Consider the following 26,068-nt stretch of genomic DNA (forward strand, 5'->3'; position numbering starts at 1 on the left):
ACTGTTAATTTTTTCTGCGGGATGTTGAGGGGGACAGTTGAAGGAGCCGGGGAGATGTGGTGTGGTTTCAGTGACCTCCTTCCTGTGGTCGGTCCATACATCTCCGGTAAGAACAGCCCATTTCCATGAGTTCTTGTCATCTTCTGAGTCCCAATCGAAGGTTCCACACCAAAGAGGAATAAGCAGGTCAGGCAGATTAAGAGATGCCAAGTGCATTATATCAGATACAAAGCATCTGGGGACACAAATGATGTGATTTTTGGGGAACCCAAGAAAGATAGTCGGTTTCAAAATCCCCGTCTCCAACCATTGTTTATGGTACTGTGCCTTGGTGGGGGAGAGAAGGACATGGACAAGGTTTCACCAATATATTTCGCTAGAGCAGCTTCCAAGCTTCGCAGTATCTACGTCTGGGTGATCTGAACCATCAACGTCAAAATTGTCCGGTCTTGTAAGGACGGGGTAGTAGTGTGGTGCGCCAGCTTTGTGTTGCCCTTTGAGGCCACAGTATAGTCGGCAGCCGTTCTTGCCATAATGCCCTACCAGACCATTTAAGTAAGCAAGGCCAGGGCCATCAGTGGTGCCAAGGGCTAGGAAGGGGTGCGAGATATACATCAAGTTGCGATGAGCGTCCCAGATTGTAAAACCTTTGTGCATGAGTGCTAAAAGATGGTGGAAGCTAGGGAATAAGAACGAGTCAAGATTTTGGGGTTTACAAGGGCTGTGGACAATAATGGCTGGGAGAACATAGCGCTTCTTGTAGCGCATCTCGGGTGAACGGTCAAAAATTACCCAGATCCCAACCCAGCAGTCTGACATTTTGCTTTCATACAACTGCGCGCCATCGATGGACATCATGAGGACAGTGTCCTTGGGCTTAATCCTCCCATCTGCAACAGACTCCAGGTAATCAGATCTGTCTAGAAAACCGTCCCATTGTTCTTTGTGACTGTTAGTTTCTGCGAGCTCCGTGAATATGTTCTGGGTGTAGAGGTCATGATACCACATCTCCTCGGCACTTTTTGGGTCACAAATGAGAGCTTGAATCTGCGGTCCAATGGGAATTGTTGGAAATTGGCACTGAGGTTCTTTCCTGGGTCCATCTTTGTAGCGTGGCTTGCCACACCCTGGGCAGTTGTCGCAGTTTGCGAAGGGACCTATGAATGTGTAACAAGAGTCAATACACATATTGTGCATCAAGGACTCAACCCTGCTCAGTTCAGCAACGAGTTTTTCAATAAGATAAAGAGAGGGAAAGTCCTTGCCCATGAGCTCCATGATAGTTTCGCCCTGTGACTCGTAGTCATGATCTGAGTGTGTAAGGTTGATATATGTCTTGATGGCAGCCCTTGTGATGGGATCATGTAATGACAGAGTGTATTGGGGAGGATTTCGAAGATGTTGAAGAGCATCTTCACCAAGGCCAATGCCAGGATCATCCAGCTTGGCACTTTGAAGGTCCAAGATCATAGCCAGCGAGGTACAGAGATCATTAAGCTGTATTTTGCTGTAGATGTCATTCATGAGCATGTCCTTGTCGACATCAAGGGGAGGAGGAGGATGTTCAAAATCATCACCATTTTCATTTGTATTGTCCACGTCAGGTTGTGGTTTGTTCTTGTTCTAATCAGTACATGGTGGGATTATTATTCTGTACACAATGATTAAAATAGTGTCATACCACAAGCTCTCTGTGCTCAGAAGTATTGCCTGCATCAGGTTGCAGTTCATTTTCATTCTAAGTAGTACACATATTGTTGTGAGTATACCATGCATGAGAAAGATACAATCTGCCTTACCAGCGGAAGTGCCTGGAATAGATCTGGCTGATGGACAGCTCCAGGGTCTGGGGAAACAGGACTGTCTTGACGAGTAAGTACCATGTGAGGTGTCGTCCACCCCACCGGTGGGCCCGTGTGGTATATCTATGGTTTGTCAGAGCTGCTGGACTGATATATGTGCCCATGTGTTGGGACCACGGAAATTGGTGTGATAGCGCCATTGTGAACATGTTACATCTTGTAGAGTACCCCTGCATATGCGCAAACAGTCACAAGTATAGGTGCGGGCCATATGGATGAGATTGGGACAAGGTTAGAATTAACTCTGATTGCAACATATGTTTCGACTGCTTTAATTTGTTTTGGGCTGTTTCAACACGCCAAATCGGGCCAGGAAATATTTTGCAAAATGTTACAAAGTGTTATAATTTCTTTCCTTACACTTTCCATTTTCTCTCTGCAGCTATATCTGCCTCTTTTATATTTGGCTTTCTACTCCGACTCGCTGGACCTCACTGTCACTCTTAAACCCTCAAATTCCAAATATTTTCCTTATAACTCACTAAGATTTTGAACTATTGAAGTCATTAGACTATGGATAGACTGCCCCTGACAAGGACTACAACTTTGATTTTCATTGAAAAATTTCCCATGGTCAAGTTGCTTTCTTGAATACCTCAATTTTGAATTTTTCCTTATAACTCACTAGGATCTTAACCTATTGAAGTCATATTCCCACAGTCTACCAGGGTCACTCAATATCATAGCCACTAGTAGCTACTGTTATATTTATTAAAGTTGTTAAAGCCAGGAATAGAATGTGTGGTTGCTATAGAGCTCTTTATAGAACTATTATAGCCCAAAAAACTGTTATTGTTGGGCCCTTTTAGGCCACTGTCTATAAAGATATATATCGCAGAACAGGTTTTCCTGATGAAAGTCACTCCAGTGATAGTAAAGGTAAGACCAACATTATTATATAAGCAGTCCAAATGCCAACATGAGCAAGGAGATAGGGGTAAAGTAAGTAAGTGGTCACTACACCACTTCATTATCCACATCCACGCTGCCACCTAGCAATGTCCCTACATCCCCTCCATCAGCCACTATCGAGTCTGCAAGTGGTAAAAATTTTCAACCTGGTACATCAAAGAATGGAAGGTGTGTAATGTGTCAAAAGGCTACAGCAAGAGTTGACTTGGATTTAGGTCACTCTCTGTGTACTAGTGGTTGAAGAATGGCTTGTTGGCAGATTTCATGATTTACTGGTCTGGCTTGACAAAGGAGAAGCAGTTGGTACATACTCCGGTGATACATGTTTCATGGCACTGACATATGTGTTATATGCAAGGCTAATTCACTGAAGCTGGTAATGCAATTGACTCGCAGAGCATTTGCCCTGATGCGGCTGATTTCAATGTTTTTTCATGCAAGTTAGTGATAACATATGGAATGGCAATACCATTGACATCATCAGTAGATTCTCCTCCAGTGCCATATATGTCAGTACCTGATCTGAGTGGGGCTGGCGAGGACCTGGTGGGCAGCAAGCAGGAGACTGGTGATTGAATGTATGCTAGAAGCCACCCCCGGCTTCCATAATTCAGAGACTGATGATCAAATGTATGCTAGAAGCCCCTCACAGCTTACAAGTCCCATGGCTCACCGGATAATGTGGTTTTGTGATCTTTGGCAGAAATTACTAGAATTCAATCGAGACCTTCCTGATGAAGAGGGTGCTCTCATCCTTCAGAGCTTATATGGCCAAGGACAGTGTTCCTGAACTTCACCATAGACTGTCTGTTGCTCACTAAGTACAGTTGAACTTACTGCCTGGGCCACCACAAAAGCTAGCGAACGAGAGATCATCAAATTGTGCACCGCTCTCACCACACTTAGAAAAAACATACAATTTCTCACATGCCGCACCATGCTCTGGGGATATTATTATGATTTACACCAGTTAATGCACACAAAGAGCAAGTGGGAAGTGAATTTGTATCTATCTCAGGCTGTTAAGACCGTGCTCAAGGGGCAGATCCAAAGGGCTTGGCTTCAGCTCATGCGCTGCACCCCTTACCTGAGTATGTGCCCTTAATTTCCAAGGGCTAGAAACAAAGTCCGAGGGAGGATGATGAATCCCGGTGGACTTCGAGGGGACAAGTCTGGTAAGCTTTTCTGAGGAAGAGTTGGGCTGATGTTCAGGGGTTTGTCGGCCGACTTAAAGGGGATTCGTCCGGCTGACATAAGGAGATTAGTCCGGCTGACATAAGAGGATTAGTCCGCCAGACAATAGGGGCTTAGTCCGGCTGACATAAGAGGATTAGTCCGGCCGACGTAAAGGGGTTTGTCCGGCCGACGTAAAGGGGGTTTGTTGGCCGACGTAAGGAGGGTTTGTCGGCCGATCATAGGGTTAGTCCAGCTGACATAAAGGATTAGTCTGCCGGATAATAGGGGCTTTGGTCCAGCAGACATGGCGGACAGAACAGACAGGTGTAAGGACAGAAAGACAGGAAGTCCAAGAGGACAGGAGTAACAGGAAGTCCGAGGGGATGGGACAACAGGAAGTCTGAGAATGCGGAAGCTAGGGGTAAGACTACACTAGACAATGTCTAGAGTAGAAACTGACGGAGGTAGACTACCCTAAGGTAGAGAGGCAGAGATATAGCACAAGGAATCAATCCAAGGACTCAGAGGTTGGACAGGGAAGTGGACCTGGGCCCATGGAAATAGGTCCGGGTCCCAGGAAACAGCAATGAGGATAATCTAAGGTGATATTCGAACTGAGGCAACTACTATGAGTTTACAAGGTATTTGTCGGAAATTTCCCACCTCCATTGTAATGGCAGGTCATTGAGATATATATAACATTAAAATTGTAATGGTACCTCATTCCACGTGATATTATTACAAGATATTGTAATGTTTGCACAAGTTCTGACAATACACAAGCGACAACAAATGTCGGTGATAGAGTCTATTATAATGTTATTGAATCGGATCAGACCAATATAGATTTCTGAATCAGATTCTGCTGTTATTGCTTTTGATGCGTGATTCATCAAACCATCGGGACCAACATGGCAGAGGTGACCTGTGACCTCTGTAGTAAATAATTCAAGCCGCATGGTTTCAGGACGCATTGCACTGCCTGCGCAAAATGTGCGAGGGATTTTGAGGAGGACCAGCATCACATTGCAAACACTTATTACCAACCTTCAGGTGCGTTTCTGATTTTTTCTTGAGATGCCAAACATTAATGTGACAGTACACTCAATTGCAGTTAATGTCCCAATCGATGCACATCGTGCAGCTGAGCAAGCTGACAATCTGAATCAACAGGTGGAGAGTTTGAATGGATGCATCGCCAACGAGCCTGCCGTGGATGTCAAGGATGACCAGTGGATGGATGTCGAGGATGAAGGTGAGTGAATAAATCTTTGCCATTGACGTTATAACTAGCAGCAGCTGTTTTATAGATATTTATCGTGTGCCTTGACCATATGAACCATCTGTAGATGGCTCAGAGCATCAAGCAACTCGGCACAATGTTGATGATATTCAGACTGAATATCACCCCAACTCTGGAATCCCGGCGCAAACACGAACATTCTCGACGTTTCAGCGCAACATTTTGGAAGACCCACCAATTCCCGATACACAACCTTGGGTGCCATTTTGATCTCGCCTGGACTTCGAGGCAGCTGAACTTGCTCATGAAGCTGCCCTTAGCCAGCCTCAAATTGACCGGCTGATCAACCTTTTGCATTGCTCGAAGCAGGATTCAGAGTCTTTCACCCTCCGCAACTACAAAGATGTTCGGAACGCGTGGAGTGCTATCTCCCATCGTCTAACTCCAGTAAGTTCCTCTCGGTGTTTTGATTTAATTTATTTAACAAGGATGTTTTTATAGTTTAAAAAGCAAACCATCCAAGTGCCTTACGATGGGGTTGATCAACAATTCACCCTTTACTACCGGGACTTATGGGACTGGGCATGCGACCTTCTTCGAGACCCTTATATTGGCCCCCAATTTACCTTTGACACTCAACGCCTGTCGAAGTTTGATGGGAATACATTTGTGAGATTGATTGATGAGCCTTGGACTGCAGATAGGTTTTGGGAGGCTCTGTTAAGACCGTGTTCAACGGGTCGGACCGGAGAGGCTTAGCTTCAGCTCGTGCGCTGCACTCTTTACCCGAGTACGTGCCCCTAATTTACAGGGGGGTAGATATCGTCGGCTGAGGGGTATGGATGGGCCGGACGAAAGAGGGAAGGCTACCTGAGACTTCGTCCGGGTAGAAACTAACACGGGACGGACTACCTGAAGGTAGAGGCAGAGGGGTTTAGCCTTGGAGATATAATCCCGAGGCTCGGAGGATCGGACTAGGATGACAGTCCTAAGAGCCGAGGGAACACGAGGAATGAACTGAGTCTAAGATGATATTAGAACTGAGGAAATACTACAGGTTACAAAGGTTTTATATACTATAGTGTATCCGATGGGTATCCGGCCGAAGCGCAGTCTTCGGATCATAAGGCTATGTAGAAAATGTACTAACAGACATGAACTGCTGCGGACGATCGAGAATGGAGCCGGATATTAAATGGAACAAAGGGAACAAGTTAAATGAAAAGGAAATGAAGAGACTAATGGAAGGATCAGAATGAATCCGGATATTAACTGTCAGAAGGATCCGGGCATATAGGGGCAGCAAGAAGCATATACAAATGGGGACTCAGGGAAATGAATTCTAGCACGGACCCGAGAGAACGGACGGACTGGACTGGACGAGAAGCTTCAGGTATGGAATATGACAGCTCAGGTGAGTGTCAAGTAGCACAACATTAGTTTCAGCAACTCACCCAAGTTTAATACAACCAGTCGTCTATGCCTGGCCATGCAAAGCCGCTTGCCTTTATCCTCTATGCAGTTAAGGCAAAGTTGTCTTCCTTTGGTCGCGAAAAAGGATACCCGTGATTGCCCGTATTGCAAACCTCCCAGCATCCATCTGAAATGGCAAAGGGGTTGGTGGTGGTCTAGTTGTCGCATGGCTCCCCATTGTATCGTGACTCCAACCTGCTTGACTATCATTTAACTAACACTGATTTTTCAAGGTCAAAGATGATGCCTCGAAGTCGGGAAAACAGAAATTCGCAGATTTTAAAGCAACAGTTTGGCACAAGTCCTTCAAGCAAATACTCAAGTGTCTTAAATCGAAGAGGAAGCGTGGTGGATGGGTCGAGTGTTGGGATAAATCTCAATGCCTTTCCTTTCCTTTTGTCCCGATCTTGTCTGCAGACTACGAGGAGCAGTGCATACAGTCTAGAGCATCATGTATCATGCTGCTAAGGTGTATTAATATTATGTACAGATGTGTTATGTCCCTGATCCGTGGAGTCATGGGAAAATTTCTGTGTCCCATTTGCTTGGTTCCCCGTGACGAGTTGCATAGTCTGTTGAACACCTGGCCACTTCGCACATGCCGCAGTTCAGTTCGCCTGCTCAGGAAGGCAAGAGGGAAGTCCATGAAGGCAAAGCGAGAGAAGAAATTGAAGTCTCAGTTGCTCAGAGATGTTGAAGTAAGCATTTGAATCTTATTATATTGCTGGAATCAAGTTCACAGTGTCACTAAACAGAACTCTCTCAATCTATCTATCAAAGCTTCTGGACGTCTTTCGTGCCCTTTGTTTCGACCGCCCCCATACCCACCATGAAGGACTGTGGGGGAAACACTTGTGGATCGAGCTGCAAAAACGGATTCATGAAGCCAGTAGACAAGCTGTGACTATGATAGATGAAGGGTCTGTTTTTTCGTTTCATCACAGACATCTGAATCCATTATAAGTGTTTCTCAGGTTCGCAGCAGCGCCAAGGTGGCGGAATCTCAACCATTTCAACGGAGTAATGGGAATTAGCTTCGCTGATGGGACAAAGTACGAGGACATACTAAAGGTGACTCTCGAAATTTCAATTATAATTGATGTTCACCCTTTACATGCAGTTGATCGTGTTTGTTGCTCATGACGTACTTGATCCTGAAGTACATGAGCTCGGATATCTCCTCCTTCGATGTATTCGAGCCCATTTAGATGTAGACATGTTCCCGGCTCTTGAAGTGCACACCATGGAGACCCTTGCGGCTGGTCGAGGCGCTCTTGGCGAGTTTTCAAGACTCATGGATGTAAGTTGTGCTTTACGCTAGCGCTGTTGAGTCGCTGATGGATCATCCATAGAAATATATGTCTAAATGTGGATCGGAAGTGAAAAATTGGAATTTTCCAAAGCATCACTTATCTGTTCACCTTTTTGAGGATATCAAGGCCAAAGGCGTTACTCGGAATTTCAACACCAAACCTAACGAGAAAGCACATAGACCCCTGAAAAAATCTTACCAGCTCCGAACAAATTTCAAACAAGTTGCAGACCAGGTCGGGCATCTGCTACCACTTCTAAACTTACATTGATTACCGAGAATACTAGATCTTATGCGCAGACCATTGGAGCCTTGTATCGGCATGGATTTGCTATCGCCTCAATGATCTTGACGACTATAATGCAAGAAAAGAAGCAAGCGCTCTTGGCGGTTCAGATTTGGATTTGGATGCAGATGACACAGCCCCGGACGAGACAGTTAATATGCCTAGATCGGAATCCAGTTTTCATATCAAGCTTGGTTCACGTCAGTGTATATCCTCGATAAATGCCATTCAGCAAGCACACCTCGAAGACCCAGCATTTCATCAGTTTCATACCAAACTTAACCGCTTTCTTAACACGATACCCATCATTACACGGAATGGATGTGTTGCACTTGAATTGGATGCTGATACAGTGAGATTTTCGTTCTTCTTGATGAGTCGGCCACAACTTTAATACTTTGATTTGCACTGTACCAACAGGTGACAGAATTCTGTTACTTGAAAGCAAACTTCGAGTCGACGGTTGATTTTCGGACGTCAAAAGACTACCTCCGCTACTCCCCGATGTTCCACAATGCGCCAAGATATGACTCCGTCATTAGTCACTTGATCTTCGTGTTCATGTGCTTGGTTGGAGATGCAAGTTACCCCATGGCTCTCATTCATCCTTGCGACGCCCCCATTCAAAATCGGCCTTTGAAGGACAGGCACCTAGGGTTATGGCAAGTTAGAGCTCAACCTTGGCGTAAGAGTGAGTTTGTCTTCGCTGATTCGATTATCAGGGAGGCACTGTTGCTTGAGGATTGCTCGCAGCCTGGTGACTTCTTTGTTGTCGATTCTGTCGACACTGATATGTTCCTTTGCATGAAACTTCACAAAGACTCTCATATATACTGATTGCACCAGTGTAGTGTTCAATAGTCCGGTCTTGTGCATTTGCCTCTAGATCTGAATCTCCCACAGCCAGTGTATTATTATGTATTTACTACATACATTTGATGTTCCATACCCGCGATGCTACAGCTGGTCTTTCCGCAAAAACAAACCTTGCTGCTTGTGTACAAAGATCGCCACTTTGCAAGCTATTGGTTATATCTGCGAAACCATAGTACATTTACCTTCTGTACTCAATCGGCCATTGCTCATCTAACACTGAAACCCAGATTCAGAAGGATCGCCACTTTGCAAGCTATTGGTTGAATCTGTGAAGCCATAATAGTACGTTTACCTTCTGTACTCGATCGGCCATTGCTCATCTAACACTGAAACCCAGATTCAGAGGCCTTGACATTGAGTCTGCATTCAACTTGTAATGACGAGTCAGATTCAGAGTCTAGCGGTATGTGAGAATTATTATTACGTTTGTTGTAATAATCGCTTCAAAATTGATTTAAATAACATGTTCTGAATCAGATTCAGCTTTCTCAAGACATCTTAATCTCCCTAAACCACAATGGTCCTCAGAACAAGAGACATGTTGTTGCAACATGGGGTTTCTGAATCGTCCCAACCTCATGTCAATGGTGAATTTCAAATGATCCACTGTCAATTTTATTACTATTAACCACTGAACAGTTCAGGCAACCATATTAGCTGCTGCAGCTGTCATTCAACAAGTCCCTAATGATGTTAGTTCCGACTCGACTCTGAATTCTGCACACAATTCCATTAATGTAATCAGCGCTTCTGAATCCCCCATACACTCTCTGACAGTACCACCTTTCCACTATCAATGACGCCTCTCATCAAGTCACCAGGATAAGCCATATTCTGGAAAAATTCGTGTTGAAGTAGACACTTCGTCCGAATCAGATTCTGAAAAGCCTGTGAGACCTAACATTAGTCAACAGACTGCAAGTGTGCAGCAGCAGATATTGTAGTCACACTTGATGTTGATAGCTTATTTTTCATCATTGATCACAGCGTGCCCCTGCCCACATTGTCGGTAGCACGACAAACCAACAGCAACAGTGTGCAGACCTTTTACCTGGCCATATCTGAAATGCCGATCATAGGCTTCAACACGCCCAGACAGACCAACCATGTATCAACCCTGGACCCTCTGATGTCGCTAATAATGTGACAAATCGACAGCGTCAACAAGTCCCGACTGTCAATCAGCATCGTGAACGTGCCCCGGTTGTCGATCTCGCAAAACAACTGCACCAAAATGCAAGGCTGCCCACACTACAACGACAACTGTCCTCAGAAACCATTGCCTCGGTTACTACCACAGGCTCTGGTGTTGTTGAGAAGTTCTACTCAGTCCGACGTGGCTGGTGCATTGGTGTATTCACCTCAAGGTATTTAAAATTATCTCCTTCAAATGGTTTCCTGATGTATCGTTAATTTTGACAAATTATAGATTGGCGGCTGTTATGTTTGCACGTGGTGCCGCAGGGGGAAACTACAAGTCATTTCGAAGCAAGTGAGCAGCTGTGGATGATTATCGTCTCAACAAGGGGCGAGCATGATACTATGTTGGTGAATGTCCTGTCAGAATCAATGTTTCTGCCAGCGACTCGGATTCAGATGTGTTGTTGATGTACTGGCAGCAGTGACAATTTATTAGTCTTTCACGATAGTCTTTCATGATAGTCACTCTCTTATCTCATATACTCGCCAATTCATATGCATGATCTCACATTTATTGCTATTAGTCACAGTTGTCTGAAGTGACTGTTAGTCACGACGTGAACCCAACTCTGTTGTTGGATTCGGAATCAATGGATCCTCCTGCTTCCTCATATGCAAGGTGCGCTGGAGATTCAGAAGCTCATGGGCAATCATCAGGTGAGTCTAAGCGCTCCATTCATAGTTATGACTGGGAAGCTTACCTGCCTCTTATCATTGTTAATATGCCTGGTCCAGGACCCGGTGTGCTGGAGAAGCTCACGAGCGCTCCATTCTGAATCATGGTTATGACCTATTAGGTATGTCAACAATCTATTACTTGAATGTTATTTAAAGGCTCAACCGAATCCTCTGAATCATCCGTGCTTGGCATCTGAATCATAGGGAACACCTTTTCCATGATGTGTCGTCAACCAACCTTGAAGCATAATAATACACACCTCAGTGGTGTGTTTTGATTGATTCTGAATCAGATTTGGAACACTCGAGGCTGACAGCCACAAATCAGATTGCAACAGCAAATTTCAAGTCAACGCAGACTCAGAAAGGTGACAGAATCTGGCAGTGTTGATGTAACATGTCTCATGTTATATTACATAGGAGAATTAAATTCATGTCAAGTCAAGTGCTGGCGGCTGCGAGGCGATTAGTCAAGTGCCTCACTTCATCTGATTCAGATCCTCATGCATTGTCACCATCATGTTCCCATCATGACCCACGTAAATGAGCACTCAAGTGAGTAAGTCCTTGCTGTGCATCTGAATCATCAGGACACATTTTTTGATTGCTTGTTAGCCCACTTTGAATGACAATATATTAACCCCCAGCATTATTTCAATGCCCGTCTACCAATCATCTGCGTCTTCCATCAGCTTGATCTGCATCGACATTACAGTCGAAATTCCATCGTGTCCCACACTATTCAAGATGATTCAGAGTGCACCTGGACCATACAGCCATATTAGGTCTGAGGATTCAGACTCTGATGCTGCTGCAAGCTTGCGACGTCATGCTCCTGAACCTTCTATCTCGAATCCAAGTCATTGTACAGCTACTCATGAAGATTCTCGTATTAGTACGGTGAGTTAGATATATCAAAACAGTTGTCATACTCGAGTGACTCATTCAGATCTCTTTAAATAGACTTTGAAGGAGGCTCAGCTCCAGTTAGAAGCTGTCAAGCAGCGCAATCGACTTTTGGAAGAACAGAACACCATTTTGGAGGCCAACAAACCCTCTCACAAAACCTCCAAGGTGCCCTCCCAACTTGTAGCATTTGACGAGGAAGTGAAGATGTTTGCTAAGAAGTATGGTGTCATGTACGAGATGTACCCACCCAGCACCGAGCTACTAAAGAAGACTCTGCCTTCAATTGGCTTGTCATTTGACCGGCCAGCACGCTATGCAAACTCAGCTGCAGAAGCAGACACATTATTGTCTGAACTACGTAGTGTGCTCCCAGATCACCTGCACCATCTCATATCCTCAAATCATTTCCATAAGACTGTACGTGTACATTATAATAAGTATTATTATGTAATTGACTTCTATTTTGATTACTAATATTTGTCCAGCTGCAACAAGCACTTGAAGCTGGTCGGTCTTCTGAACTCATCAAGTTGCAACGAGTTGGTGGTCACATTTTTAGATTAAGCTCTGATTACTTTGTCACATCCGCAAAACAAGACACCATCGATGAGCTTTGTAGGCTGCTAGGTACTACACCCAGAAGCTGTACCTACCCACTATTTCCTCCCATTCTCTTTCCAAATACAGTCGTTGACACTAGTAATTCAACTGTCTTTGGTAACTGGAAGCCCTTGGCTCAGGTATGTTGCTATTTCTTTGTTTATATACAGCTTACTGACAATGACAATGTCACCAAAACAGATCTTGAAAGCAGTTTTGATGGGCGAAGCATCCCTTACATCTGTCAAGAAGGGCGGGCCACCTAGAAACCACAAGATTTGGGGAGTATCTACCATAACACCTGGAGCAATTGCATGGAGCGCCACTATTGTAAGTGGTTCATTTTATTGCTCCCATCGTCGCTGAGAGCTGAGCATTCTTCATTGCAGGCCATCTTTCTTCTATCACCAGATACGGTATTCTCTCAATATCTTTGGAGCCATGAAGCTACCAGTCGATGCACCTGATGGGGAAGACTTTACTGCACAGATTGCACTTGCAATGGCTGGCTTGCAATCCAACGATGCCAACAAGGATTTGGATTCTACACCGGGTCCAGGTGACTCCGCTCAGGGTATCGAAATCACTCAGTCTCCGCTGAATTCTCCGCTATTGACTCCAAGGTTGTCCGTAGTTCCTGAAATACCTTCCAGCGGCTCCAGTACTCCTCTCATACTGCCACTTGCTCCTGCAGTTACTGTGGTTGATCAGAACTTGCCTGTTTTCGATGACACAGGTGACGTCGAGCTCAATGAAAGGGTGACTGGGACTATACATGCAGAGGATCATGCAGAGCCTGAGAGTCATACTCAAGGACGGAGGAAGAAGAAGTCTGGCCAGGCAGCAGTCCCTCGCAAGTCTGTCCGTCAGAAGATTCAGCAATAGTATTACAACGCTAGTTCATTGTAGTCCTGATAATTAGCATACAAATATTATTTTCATTGCGCTCCAATTGTTACGACATGGATTGTAATGTTTATTGCAAGGAACATGGTGACAGATGTTCGCCAAGTTGTGAGAAGTTGAAATGCACGTCTAAATGGAGAATATAATGCTGATTATGGACACGCTCGCTTCATTAGAGCTTCTATTGCCAGCGCCATTATGAAATTCATTGCATTGCAGTTGCCATACGACTCCTTTATGGCATTGACATTACAAGATAACTCTCGGATATGTCTATTTCAATTGATTATAATACCTTAAAATAGGTTTTGGGAATTTCTGACATTATATACTATGGACATGTGCGACGGGGAAGGAGTCAGCGGAGATCCGGGTCAACAAGAGGAACATACGCAAAGGTTAAACTGACAGGCGCAAGGAAAATAATACAGGAACGACTGAGAATGGAGGCGGAGATGAAGTATCAAATGGATCCGGGCATATGAGATATGATCGAGAATGAAGTCGGATATTAACTGTCAAGCAGATCCGGGCATATAGGGGTTAGGACAAGGGGACTATAAAAATGGGGTAACAGAATAGGAGCAGGACCGGAAATGAACTGTCAAGCAGATCACGGGAAATGGGGACGGAGATGAACTGTGAAGTGGGTCCGATGTTTTGAGGGGTTAAACGGGTCTGAGGCTCAGGATCTGAGCAGGTCCAATGTTTAGGGTCCGACACTTATGGGTTAAGTGGACCCGAGTGGGTCCGACATTTTAGGAGGTCCGACGTATAGGAGATCTCAGGTATGCAGGAGGAGTGGACAAGCGGTGTGTTAGGGGGTTTGGGCCAGGGGCTCATTTGGGGGTCTGCCAGAGGTGCCAGGGGTCTTGCCCGGGCCTCGAGGCACTCAGTAGATATACTTCGTGCATGTCAGTAGCTAGTTCTCACCCTATTCCACCTGTTTGTCCCCAGCATCTGGTTAGAGTCCCATGGCTCGTCCCCCCATGGCCCATTCCAGCGGACAAGTGGACAAGCAGATGACATGGGTGGGATCCAACAAAATAGGAGGTCCGATGAATAGGGGGTAAGTGGACCTGAGTGGGTCCGACGTTTAGGACATCCAAGGTATGCAGGAGGAGGAGGAGGTCCGATGTATAGAATGTCCGACAAATAGGAGATCCGATGTATAGGGGATCCGGACTTTGTGTCGAACAGGTTAGGGGAAGCAGGGCAGATCCTGCTGAGGGGTATGGATAGGGTTAAGGTATAGCTTGGTTACGTTTCGGAGGTCCGAACATTGTTTGTCGGGAGAGTTTGGACATGATTCAGGGGCTCAGTGTATGGTATATGACACAGGCAAAATTTAAAGAGGATGCTGTGTTAAGGCTTAATTAGAAACATCTAGGAAGGTCGGTATATATCCTCTCAAGGGAGATCTACTCAGCTCTAAAGGAGGGGGTCTGGCATACTGTGAGAACTTTGTCAAAGTGCTGCTAAGGATGTGACTGTGATGTATATATTGTTTTCTTTTGGCCTCATTGTTCTTTCTCAATCATACCAAGTCTATTCTAGCCTACAACCATATCTTCAACTATTGATTCTCACTAAGTTGAACAAGTGGTTTAAGCCTAGCTCTGCTATAAAGATATCGTTACTGAGCAATCAGATATTCTCCGCACAGATCCTATCACTTTCCAGCAGCATAGATACATCTTCATTAGTCTCTGGTCATTGTAAAAGAGTGTCAATTATGGGAACTAACACCAGATAATTATAATTCATATCTGACTTGGTGTGATGAGTTGTATAGCATGATCCCAACGGATTTTGACGAGTAAGTTTTGTTATCATTGGATAATGTTTCACAAATTGACATTGGCCCCTTGTAGCTGAGTCTCAATTATGCATACAGCCTATGCAGAATTGATGTGTCTCCTCAACTCCAAGATTCTATCACAACCACAAGATCTCGTGTTAGAAACTATGAAGAGGAACCATGAGCTCCAGTGTGTAATTTCTTTATTATCACATATATATTTACCTTAGCCTGAGTACCTATTTCAGCCGCCTCAAGTATTCACTTCCTAGTGTCCCCACAGAGGCATCCAGTATCATGGACAACAACAGCTTCACATGTCTCTTGAAGCCATCATGAGACCAAACCTCAAGCTCTACTCAAATCAAGACTGAAGAGGTTTTAGCATCATTCAGAGGACCTTTATAGCAGGAGGTTCTATTTCTGTCTTCAAACAGAGGATTCAATGATATTTGAGGTGATAGGCTATACCATGACCAGGTATAAGACCCTGATGTATGAGGTACTATTTGATTATATCAATAATCATTCTATTCCTCAAAATGAGGAGGATATAAAACTTCTCCTTGTGAATTCCATCCCTCTATAGTAACTTGGTAGCTATTTTTGTATCATTGTACTCCTGTGTAACATATTAGATATTGTTGTATCATTGTAACCCACCTGTACTTGTGAGAATGATGCTTAACCATAGTTAGTTAGTAATGTGGTGATTTTGTAAGTTTGTTTGTAGTCTATGGATCCTACTCAATTAAGCTTAATGGTTTCTGAGTCTTTTTGTGATTCTTATTATTCTCACATACCTTTCTGGCTCTACTTCTTCACTACAGCCTGTCCTCTTACTCACTCATATATATATATAATGACACAATAGACTGCTTTTTCATTGTCTAAGAGCTTATACAGTAACCTGCAGTGCTAACTATAATATGTATATTTAAAAACAAAAATTTATTTATTTTTTGCTTCTTTAGCAGGGAAGCTATTCTGACTTTATATATCATATATTAGAGTGTTAATGAACACATTACATCATTTTGTTGAGCCTCTGAAGTACCCTACACTAGTAGATATGTTGTATTCATACATACCTCTCAAAAACATAAACTAGTTCATATTTTCCATGTATCTGATGTATTGTCTAGTAAATATGCTTCCTACAATGACTTTTCATGTATATATAACATATTAGAAGCTAAGTACATCAGGACCTTTCACTACGGTAATATGTTTGTACTGTCTCCTAGTAGTACACTCCATGAAAAAAAATCTTCCTACAGCTCTGGTTTTCCAGTATAGTAGGTGACATATTCCTATGAAAATTTAGACAATATCCCTCTCTACAGTCCAAAGTCTCCTCCTATCTACACTATAGCATATTGTCACATTTTTTAATGTTTTTTCTGTATTTTCGTTAGACAGCCTATATAAACTACTTGTAGATAACTTATGGTACATATATGAAGCCCTCTCATGGTCATTATAATTCAAAACTATGTCAGAGTACTGACATCAATGGAGAGTATAGCTTCTTCCCATAAAACATTACTGGTAAGTTCTTCAACTAACATTACATTCATCTTGTTCTGGTTGCAAGATGTGGGTAGCACATTGCTGGTGCTGACTGATGAATAGAGATGTTTATAATACGACTTTGTGCTGACCGTGGCTTGCATCACTGATGATCAATGATTGATGATAGTTGGTGTTAAGATATTGTATAACGGCCCATCAGGTTAACATTCGCACAGGACAAAGATATAGTGGCAAACCCTGCAATCATACAATTTTCATATTTCACCTATGGGGTGAAGATTTCATTAAAAATAGATAGAATACATTATAGACTACTTAAATATCATATACTGATATATACTGTGAAGGTGAAGGTGACATAGAAGTGTTGTGGTCTCAATTTGTTGCCTCAGCCTGGTCTAGACAAGCGGGAGACTGTCCCATGCTAGAAGGAATCGTTGGTCCAGTCAACAAATTTTCAAGGAAAATAATTGCTTACCCTGAGATTGTCTTGCGGTTGTCAAGCAAAGTAGGCTACCAAGGTATTTCCATCTTTGTCCTAGAAAACTCCAGAGGTTCCATTGCTCTCCCATGAAACCATGTCATTGATGACAGCCTAAGCTTAGTCTTTGGCAGTATTTGTTTCTGCTTTTCAAGAGCCTAGAGACTCACATCTTTGAGACAAAACAGTGGAATATTGCATTTCCAGTGCGCAACATTGTGCTCAACATGTCTCATTATATGTTGCTGATATGTATTCTGGTTCACTGTAAGGTATCGAACAATAGGCTGCACACTCCATTTCTTCTGACAGCAAGCGACAGGATTTAAAAGATGGGTTTTGGGATGGGGTTCAGTAGTGGACTTATGCAGCTTGGACTTTTCTTCCTGCTCGAGTTCGATGACTGCTTGAGAAACAAAGGTAGCATCAGGTATGATAGGACGAGGCATGAGAGATAGGAGTTGGTGAGCAACCATGTAAGTTTGTAATTGTTTATTTTTTGTGCTAGTTACATACTCTTACGTCCATCGAGACCACCCATTCATGGATGTTTGTATTGTATTTTTTCAATGTTTGGACTTTTTGACTTTCCCACAAACTTTTTCTTATCTATTAAACCTGCCTACTGTCAATTATTCACAGATCCTTCTATAATTAAGGACTGTATTAGTTGGTATGTATAGTATACCCTTTGATAGTCTGATCATAAAAAGTCACTATATTCATGTCTGGAAACACTTATTAGTGACAATAGAATATATGTGCTCAATATCATTACTCTGACATGGTCTGTGCACAAGACTGGAAAGAGTACTTTCTGTTGATGTGAGTCCTCATTTGTATACGCTTCTTGTTGCCCCTATATGCCAGGATCCTTCTGACAGTTAATGTCCGGGTTCATTCTGATCCTTCCGTTAGTCCATTCATTTCCTTTTCATTTAACTCATTCCCTTTGTTTCATTTAATATCCAGCTCCATTCTCAATCGTCCACAGTAGTTTCATGTTCCGTTAGTACATTTCCTACATAGCCCTATGTTCCGAAGACTGTGCTTCGGCCAGATATCCATCGGGTACACTACAGTATATAAACCCTCTGTAACCCATAGTATTTCCTTAGTTCGAATATTAACTTAGACTCTGTTCATTCCCTGTGTCCTCTCGGCTCTTAGGATTATCATCCTAGTCCAATCCTCCGAGCCTCGGGATTATATCCCTGAGGCTAAATCCCTCTGTCTCTACCTTCGGGTAGTCCGTACCCTGTTAGTTTCTACCCAGACATTAGTCCCGGTAGTCTTCCCTCTCTCATCCGGCCTATCCATTACCCCTCGGCCGACGATATCTATCCCTCATAAATTAGGGGCATGTACTTGGGTAAAGGGCACAGCGCACGAGCTGAAGCCAAGCCCCTCCGGTCCGACCCATTGAACACAGTCTTAACAACCAGCTGAGATTGCACTGTCTCTGCTAGAGTGGGAATTGGATGATGGAGTTCTAGATCTGATATTTTTTGTTCAGAGCTCTCTGCCGTTGGTTCTAGATTGATTTGAAAAACACTAGAAAAATGTGCCAGCAGCAAATCCAATGTGATATTATTGGATAATAAAGCAAATTTCAAAGGGCCTTTCTTCTTGGTCTTTAGAAAGTATCCAAGTTGAGAAAAGGGAATGGCAGTCCTAAACTGCGGGCTAATAAGAAGATTAATAATGGGGCTGTAAAACATGCCCGAGAGGTAAGAGAGTGCCATGAAGGAACCATCAACTGTAGAGGGTGAGGAAATAGTAATGCAAACTCTGGGGAGTCACAAGGATATAAACCTCGAGAGGCGAGCTAGTAGAATCGTCCCTTAGGGGATGGATGGTACTGAGGCAAATTTCTTTGATAATGAGAGGGATCAAGGAGCAGCCGGAAGCCGAAGATATGCAAAGGCGTGCAAAGATGCACGCATGTGATGCAGGACACCACAAAGGAGATATTCCAGGGTGCCACCAATGTGGATGCTGTGGCCCTTGAGGTTGGGGAGATTGGATATGGCAGAAATGCTGGAGATACGCTTGATGAGTTTGGTTTTGGACAATGTGTGCCTTTCCTGGGGGGTTTCCAACCAAAAAGGTGATATGACTACTCTGCTTGATTGATGTGAAAATGGTTCTCTACGACCGCTTTCGGGTCTGACAGGCCTTCCTGTTGTGCCCAGGAAGTGTTCTCTCCCTCCTTCAGGGATGATTTTGTGCATGGGATGGGCCGTCGGCACGCAAACCTTCATCAATCCATGTGGAAAGGTAGGCTGAACATTGTTGGTGCTCGGTGGTCACACTATGCTCATGGTAGACAGATGTATTCCGTGTGAAATCAGAAACAACAACATATCATTCTACTGCCTGGTAAAGGGCAGGTGTGTATTGTACAGTACGTTCATCAACAATATAGGCTACTGTTGGCAGACAAAAGGTCAGCGAAACTGGACAAGTCAAGAAAACTGGACGCACTCTGAACAAGAAACTCAACTGAGTTACACAAGTGAAATCAGCCTTGTGGCACGCGTCAGACAGAATTTTGGCACTTACATTGTCCAGTGTCAATTGTCCTGTCACCTAGGCACATAATAAGGATTTGTGAATGCCTCAACCGCTAGCTGCAAGTACTCATGGAATCATCTGTAGACAGTGTGGCATCCACCATTGCTGATTTCCATTCACTCATTGTACTTATACTTATCAGCCCAGGTCATAGGTGCACAGCAGGGACAGGAGTCCGCTTTATTCTTCAGAACTGTGAGTGGATGTATGTCAATGTCTCACACTCAGATCTGGTAAAGCTAATATTAGCATGCCACAGCTCCAATAGCTGCTGATCCTGCAGACTCATCAGAAACATGAGATGACCCTGCTGGACGGCTTACAGAACTGTTCTGTAGACGTGCTAATGTTTGAGTAAGTTCCATTTCTGAAACTACTGAGCACATTGTGCGATGCAGCCCCAGCGAGCACAGAGTCAATGTTCTCCTTGTTCACAAATTGGTAGAGGCCGTTGAGTGAGTGACAAACCAGTGTGTACCAGTACACTGTCATCTTAAGGGTGCGTCCACAAGGCAATTATAAATTGGTGCATCCACAACTCAAGCTCATTATATAAAGGTGTGCTGTCGCCCTACCATATTAAGTATGTTTATCGAAGTGCTCCTTCACTTCAGGTCCCCTCTCAACCCCATCCTCATCCCCATCACTCCCATAACTATGCAGTCCAAGATCTTTGGGGATAACCACAGTCCGGACCTGGCATCAGATGTTGCTTCTGCTTCTGATCTTCCTACTTTTGTGTCTCGTTACCTGGACTCTTTTGGGAATCTGCTGCCATACATGCGCACCACCCTCTCTCCCATACCGCCACAGTCTGATATCTGGGGAAACATGAACACAGAGTGTTTGTACTGTTCTGACCAGGAGTCGCCCAACCCTCCAGGCCTCATTCAATCCTCCACATCCCCAGATACGGCAGAGAAGTCCATCCCGCGAATCTATTCGCTGTAATACATACATGGCCCTTTCCGTGTTTTGCAAAGGCTCTGGGAGCTCAAGACCTAGCCACTGATCGCTTGATATGTCTGAAGGTCTTTCAAAAGGACCGTCTTAAACACAGGGGCACAGAAATTTAGGTCCTTTTGAACGAGCTGGAAGTGTACAAGTGGCTTGTGTGCTGGTGGAGTCCTGCGACTATATTTCTGATGAAACTAGAAATGTCATTCCAGACAAACAACCATATTGTTTTGCTATGGTATCCATAACCGATGGGATTGTGATAGACATTGACGCACAGGATTCACAGCTTGCTCCCAATACCCCTAGCCCCGCTGCACAGCTTATTGAATGGTGCCCATAAGGTCTCCAAAATCTCCCCATCAACATGTCCAGCCCCTTGAACAAAGTTGAGGCTGTACCTTGCAAAGCAAGCCAATTTGTGAGCACTGAGATGGAATTTTCCAACCGCAGGGATGATCTGCATATTTTCTGGTATGGATAAGCCTTGGCTCTCAGCAACTCTCTGTAAAAAATTAATACTCCACTGACACCCCACATCATAAATAATGAGAGAGGAGTCTATACCAGCCGAATGATAATTCAAAGCATTGCATATTGAATAGTCAATGTTCATGTGTCTAAACATCTCATGAGCTCACTGAACATGCTGTTTAGGAGGATGTGTTGCAATGGGAACTGAATGGGCCGCTTCTAGAGGCTCCTGAGTGACCAAAGATGATCAGGACTAGAGTCCAGAGTAAGTTGCCAATGTATTCAAGTATAGTAAAGGTATACAGTACCTAGAGTCCAGAGTAAGTTGCCAAAGAGGCAGGGAGCACTGGACTCTGGGATATGGGCGATGTATGGTAAACAAATGTAAACAGACAAGCCATAACACAAAGGTAAGGGATAACTCGACCTAGACAAGTCCTAGGGAGGTCAGGAAAGTGAGTGAATGGTCAGAGAAATATAGGTAATGAATATGTACGTATAGATACCATGAAAAGGATAGAAAAGCATACTGTAGAGGTGAATGATCATATAACTAACACCCATGTCCCTGGATGGATGATGGGCAAGGCTTGTGCAATCGAAGTCTTCATGAACAACTGCAAAATAGCTCTGGATCCAGCTGAACACTATGCTTCCAAACAGAAAGATAACGACCATGAAGGTCGTTCCTCGTGGAATGCTAGAGCGCAAGGGCGTGAGAAACCAGACGAGAGCAGAATGTGCCCTTTGTTTCCTAAATAATCTCAAATATGATATGACGATCGTACAACCTGGGTAAAGATGTCATGGGACAAGTGGAAGATTAACAAACTGGTCGACAAAATCTTGTAAGAAAAAGGTTGCGAGCCCTATGAGGTCATGGCAAGGTTGAATTGCAAGACTGCAGATGAAGTGAGTCATTTATCGACATATTTATCTCACAACATGACATAGCCATTCACTCAGTTTCCGACTATGGATGCTGCGCAGATAAGGCAGGCTGTTTCGATTAAATTGTTCAGCGATGATTCATTTGCTGATGGATCGTTTGTTGTGCCATCTATCATGACATTTGTTACCACCGTGTTGGTATTGACTTGAAGTAGGTATCGGAAGGTCATAAAAAGACAGGCCAACAGTATTGACAAAGAAACTCAGGAAGCTGAAGAGCAATGGTGAGGTAAGTTGAATGTGCTGTCCGCTCAGGGCAGGGGGCTAATCCCAGTGCAACTATAACAATCGTAAATGCAAATCCTACGATGGCCAGCATCCGCGCCTACCTGAAGAAGTTGGAATCCTTGGTCATCCTTCTTAGCGTGTTTAAGGATAAGGAGACAGTCAAAACGCTCGAAGCATGTCGTGAACAGGTCAGTGCCATGCTGGCCACGGCCAAGAAAGATCCCAGCAAGGCAGAACCCATAGCACATTAGTAGTCCAGCACTTGACTGGCATATATGCAATGGCTGAACATGGTTTTCTAGGGCTACCTAAATCTCTTTGAGATGCACTTGAGAGGTTGGCCACTGAGGAGGAGGTCAAGGAACTTGAACTTCTGATTGAGACAACGCTGGCTGCGATGGTGCCACTCGGAGGTGATGAGGTAGCGGTAGACTTCGAGGAGAATATAGATGTGAACAACTGGAAGAGTGGTGTAGAAGAATACAACAGGTACAGCGAGGACGACCTTTGGGAGCACCTGGGCCTATTGGAGAAGAAACTCCCTTTTTCCAGGTGCAATCTGATCCCAATGCCATCATTGACCCATGGAGCGAAGATGGTCAGCAATGGCTTGACAATCCAACAAGTCTGACCCAGAAACTGGCGCCTCGGTGGCACCAGCTGGTTAGCATTCTGAGGATGATCGACAGGGCATTGGACTGTGAACCGGTATGCTCATGGATGGTGTCGGGGTTGGAAAAACTATGCAGGCTGTCGGATTGATTGCATGCCTTGCGCACTACAGGGAACACTGCAGGAAGCATGGCAAGTTCCCTGGAAAATTTGGTAAGCAATATGACAGGTGTCTGAAGAGCTGAATGCACTGACAGCTTCTCCACAGCTCAACGCCATCACAAAAAGACTGGCGGCAACATTCCAGACTTGCCCATTGTGATCATGTGCCCCCCAACTTGCAACATCAGTGGATGAGTGAAATACAACAGTATCTAAGGCGAGCGACATTTGATGTTCTTCCCTACACGGGCAAGTATGTGACACAGGTACAGTGGTGGACGATGGCTTGGAGTCAATGCCAGCAACCTCCGATACGACACATCATCTTGGCCACAACAAATGTGAGTAACTGCTGTGGGTTGTTAGTGGTATATGAAATTAACTGCTACATTTGGCAGGCAGTTCAAGACGATGCAGGGACAATTGTCATTCTGTTAGTTTTATGATCATTCACCTCTACAGTATGCTTTTCTATCCTTTTCATGGTCTCTATACGTACATATTCATCACCTATATTTCTCTGACCATTCACTCACTTTCCTGACCTCCCTAGGACTTGTCTAGGTCGAGTTATCCCTTACCTTTGTGTTATGGCTTGTCTGTTTACATTTGTTTACCATACATCGCCCATATCCCAGAGTCCAGTGCTCCCTGCCTCTTTGGCAACTTACTCTGGACTCTAGGTACTGTATACCTTTACTATACTTGAATACATTGGCAACTTACTCTGGACTCTAGTCCTGATCATCTTTGGTCACTCAGGAGCCTCTAGAAGCGGCCCATTCAATTCCCATTGCAACACATTCAAGGCGACAGGGACAGCTATAAGCAGTTGATGCCTAGTCCTCGCTTTGAACGCACTAGTCCTAATACCCTCTTTGGTCATGAAGACATCATGAATACCGTCCATGAAGGTCACATCTTATGCAATATCAACACGGCCCACACTGCAGCCCGAGCACTTCAAGGGAAATCTCATTCAATTGCGATTATGACTGCAACACCGGTCACTACAAAACCTGCGGTAAGCTAGACTTGAACTTGGCTCGGTATCACCTTTTAACTGATGATGCTTTGGATGGACGCCAGGACCTTTGGAATATGGGTCTGCTGCTTGGCCTCCAGACATTCAAGGATACAGCGCAGCTCAAGACCATGAATAGAGAATTGTCAGCTGCCCAGCGAAGGGATCGTAAGGCAAATACCTGCCTGTAATGAAAAACTGGAGGGGCAGATACGGGAGTGGTTCGCCCCTGCTATCATTCTTCGCACCGTGGACTCCACTGATTACACAGGCAATAAGATCCTGGGCCTCCCTCCCTATGACCACAGCCTAAAAATCAAGCTGCTTGACTGGGAAATGGAGAATCTGAGGAATATTGCGTGTGGATACTTGGATGACTGTCCCATTGTGGGGATGAGCAAGGTGAGGTCAATTGTTCTCGCTCTGTTGACTTGTCATCCGAGCTCCTGAACTGTTTATGCACAGAATTTCTATGTTGAGTTCAGGCGATCCAACCTTCATCTGCATATGAACTCAACTAAGGAATGGTCGTGGACAAAACCAAAATCATGGGAAGAATGGGACACCAGCCCTGACACCAAAAGTATGAAGTTGGAACGCTTCTCAAATACCATCTGGAGTCTGACGGTCATCAGCCATTGATGATGAGAGTGGCCAAAACCTGGTTCCTAACCCGACCTTCACGGCTGGCAATACCACTCTTGTGTGATGCCGAATCAACACTCTTAGCGCCATGGGCAAGGAGATAAAAGGCCATGTTGTTAGCCCATGCCAGTGGAGGAGTTTCTCAACTAGTTCCTACCAAACTCTAAAAATCATGACCCCTTGGACTTCACCTCGCTCTTCACTTCAGCCACCAAAGCTGAAGTATTCAACATGCAATCTGTTAGGAAAGAGGAGGATTCTTACAATCTTTTCGTGAGTGACCCTGCATCTATGATATTAAGATCGTTGACAGTCTTACTCCAGATTAATGGCATACACAGCCTTTCACTCCCCAATTGTCATTTGTCAACACGTCCAATCATGCAGACACGAAGAACTGCTAGTCATTCACATTCAATGTCAAGCCAGACATATGTGTATATGCCAATGGAACATCTTGACTGATGTTTGGATTTCTGAAGGCCGTGTCTTGACTGACATACTTATCTACTACACTGCATATCTACCTACCATACACTATCTACCAAAGCCAATAGAAAAGTCTATGCTCATCTACTACACCACATACCATGGGCCCACTTGATTGTATCAGGTAAACACTTGATGTGGGAGGAAATTGTCACCCTCAGCTGTCTGTTATCAGGGCAAAGTGACTGCAGTATGTGAAGAGAAAAGAGGTATTGACTCAAGGATAGCGATCCAAGAGTATAGAGGTTTCGTGATCAGACTCTCAAGAGACTTAACTCAAGAGAATATAGTTCAGGTAAAACCCAGTAGAATCAATTCAAGGAATGATAGTACAAGTGGATCGACTATATATAGTGAATGACTACAGTTTTCAGGGCAGGTCTGCTAATTGTACAAGGGTCAAGAAAGGTATATCAGGCAGGCGGGATCAAGGCAGGAGTCCATGAGGTCAGGGATGGAGGTCTATGGGAACATCAAGGAAATGGAAGTAAAGGCCTGTTAGTTATATGATCATTCACCTCTACAGTATGCTTTTCTATCCTTTTCATGGTATCTATACGTACATATTCATTACCTATATTTCTCTGACCATTCACTCACTTTCCTGACCTCCCTAGGACTTGTCTAGGTCGAGTCATCCCTTACCTTTGTGTTATGGCTTGTCTGTTTACATTTGTTTACCATACATCGCCCATATC

The 26,068-nt window shown here is 44.2% G+C and overlaps 6 protein-coding genes across 6 annotated transcripts; 4 read left to right on the forward strand and 2 right to left on the reverse strand.

Annotated features, from left to right (window-relative positions):
* Nucleotides 1-963: 963 nt before the first annotated feature.
* On the reverse strand, nucleotides 964-1,524 carry DEU56DRAFT_749337 (uncharacterized protein; the record flags this gene model as incomplete). Its single annotated transcript, XM_041349431.1, has 1 exon — nucleotides 964-1,524. A coding segment is annotated over one exon (561 nt), but the record flags the coding sequence as incomplete, so codon positions are not given.
* A 3,337-nt stretch (nucleotides 1,525-4,861) lies between these two features.
* DEU56DRAFT_874374 (uncharacterized protein) lies at nucleotides 4,862-9,101 on the forward strand (the record flags this gene model as incomplete). The annotated part of the gene is made up of 16 exons (XM_041355952.1): nucleotides 4,862-4,870; nucleotides 4,904-4,943; nucleotides 5,050-5,123; nucleotides 5,311-5,451; nucleotides 5,482-5,640; nucleotides 5,695-5,862; nucleotides 6,667-6,739; nucleotides 6,808-6,845; nucleotides 6,900-7,096; nucleotides 7,157-7,364; nucleotides 7,447-7,586; nucleotides 7,641-7,737; nucleotides 7,787-7,966; nucleotides 8,019-8,213; nucleotides 8,266-8,616; nucleotides 8,685-9,101. 16 exons carry the CDS (start codon nucleotides 4,862-4,864, stop codon nucleotides 9,099-9,101), a joined length of 2,487 nt encoding a protein of 828 aa, XP_041201172.1.
* Nucleotides 9,102-11,548: 2,447 nt separating this feature from the next.
* On the forward strand, nucleotides 11,549-13,412 carry DEU56DRAFT_762042 (uncharacterized protein; the record flags this gene model as incomplete). Its single annotated transcript, XM_041350628.1, has 7 exons — nucleotides 11,549-11,573; nucleotides 11,734-11,918; nucleotides 11,982-12,344; nucleotides 12,413-12,542; nucleotides 12,615-12,667; nucleotides 12,729-12,857; nucleotides 12,939-13,412. 7 exons carry the CDS (start codon nucleotides 11,549-11,551, stop codon nucleotides 13,410-13,412), a joined length of 1,359 nt encoding a protein of 452 aa, XP_041201173.1.
* Nucleotides 13,413-19,200: 5,788 nt separating this feature from the next.
* Nucleotides 19,201-20,779, forward strand: DEU56DRAFT_762043 (uncharacterized protein; the record flags this gene model as incomplete). The annotated part of the gene is made up of 8 exons (XM_041350629.1): nucleotides 19,201-19,327; nucleotides 19,428-19,531; nucleotides 19,606-19,644; nucleotides 19,680-19,700; nucleotides 19,976-20,023; nucleotides 20,112-20,182; nucleotides 20,227-20,283; nucleotides 20,443-20,779. 8 exons carry the CDS (start codon nucleotides 19,201-19,203, stop codon nucleotides 20,777-20,779), a joined length of 804 nt encoding a protein of 267 aa, XP_041201174.1.
* A 331-nt stretch (nucleotides 20,780-21,110) lies between these two features.
* On the reverse strand, nucleotides 21,111-21,335 carry DEU56DRAFT_692561 (uncharacterized protein; the record flags this gene model as incomplete). Its single annotated transcript, XM_041347163.1, has 1 exon — nucleotides 21,111-21,335. A coding segment is annotated over one exon (225 nt), but the record flags the coding sequence as incomplete, so codon positions are not given.
* Nucleotides 21,336-22,518: 1,183 nt separating this feature from the next.
* On the forward strand, nucleotides 22,519-24,878 carry DEU56DRAFT_762044 (uncharacterized protein; the record flags this gene model as incomplete). The annotated part of the gene is made up of 10 exons (XM_041350630.1): nucleotides 22,519-22,626; nucleotides 22,773-23,036; nucleotides 23,075-23,146; nucleotides 23,223-23,263; nucleotides 23,319-23,553; nucleotides 23,611-23,645; nucleotides 24,077-24,236; nucleotides 24,302-24,404; nucleotides 24,508-24,638; nucleotides 24,702-24,878. The coding sequence occupies 10 exons, from the start codon at nucleotides 22,519-22,521 to the stop codon at nucleotides 24,876-24,878; spliced, it is 1,326 nt and encodes a 441-aa protein (XP_041201176.1).
* Nucleotides 24,879-26,068: the final 1,190 nt, after the last annotated feature.

The sequence above is a fragment of the Suillus clintonianus genome (assembly GCF_016758775.1).
Source record: "Suillus clintonianus strain FC179 chromosome Unknown DEU56scaffold_184, whole genome shotgun sequence".
Classification (NCBI taxonomy): domain Eukaryota; kingdom Fungi; phylum Basidiomycota; class Agaricomycetes; order Boletales; family Suillaceae; genus Suillus; species Suillus clintonianus.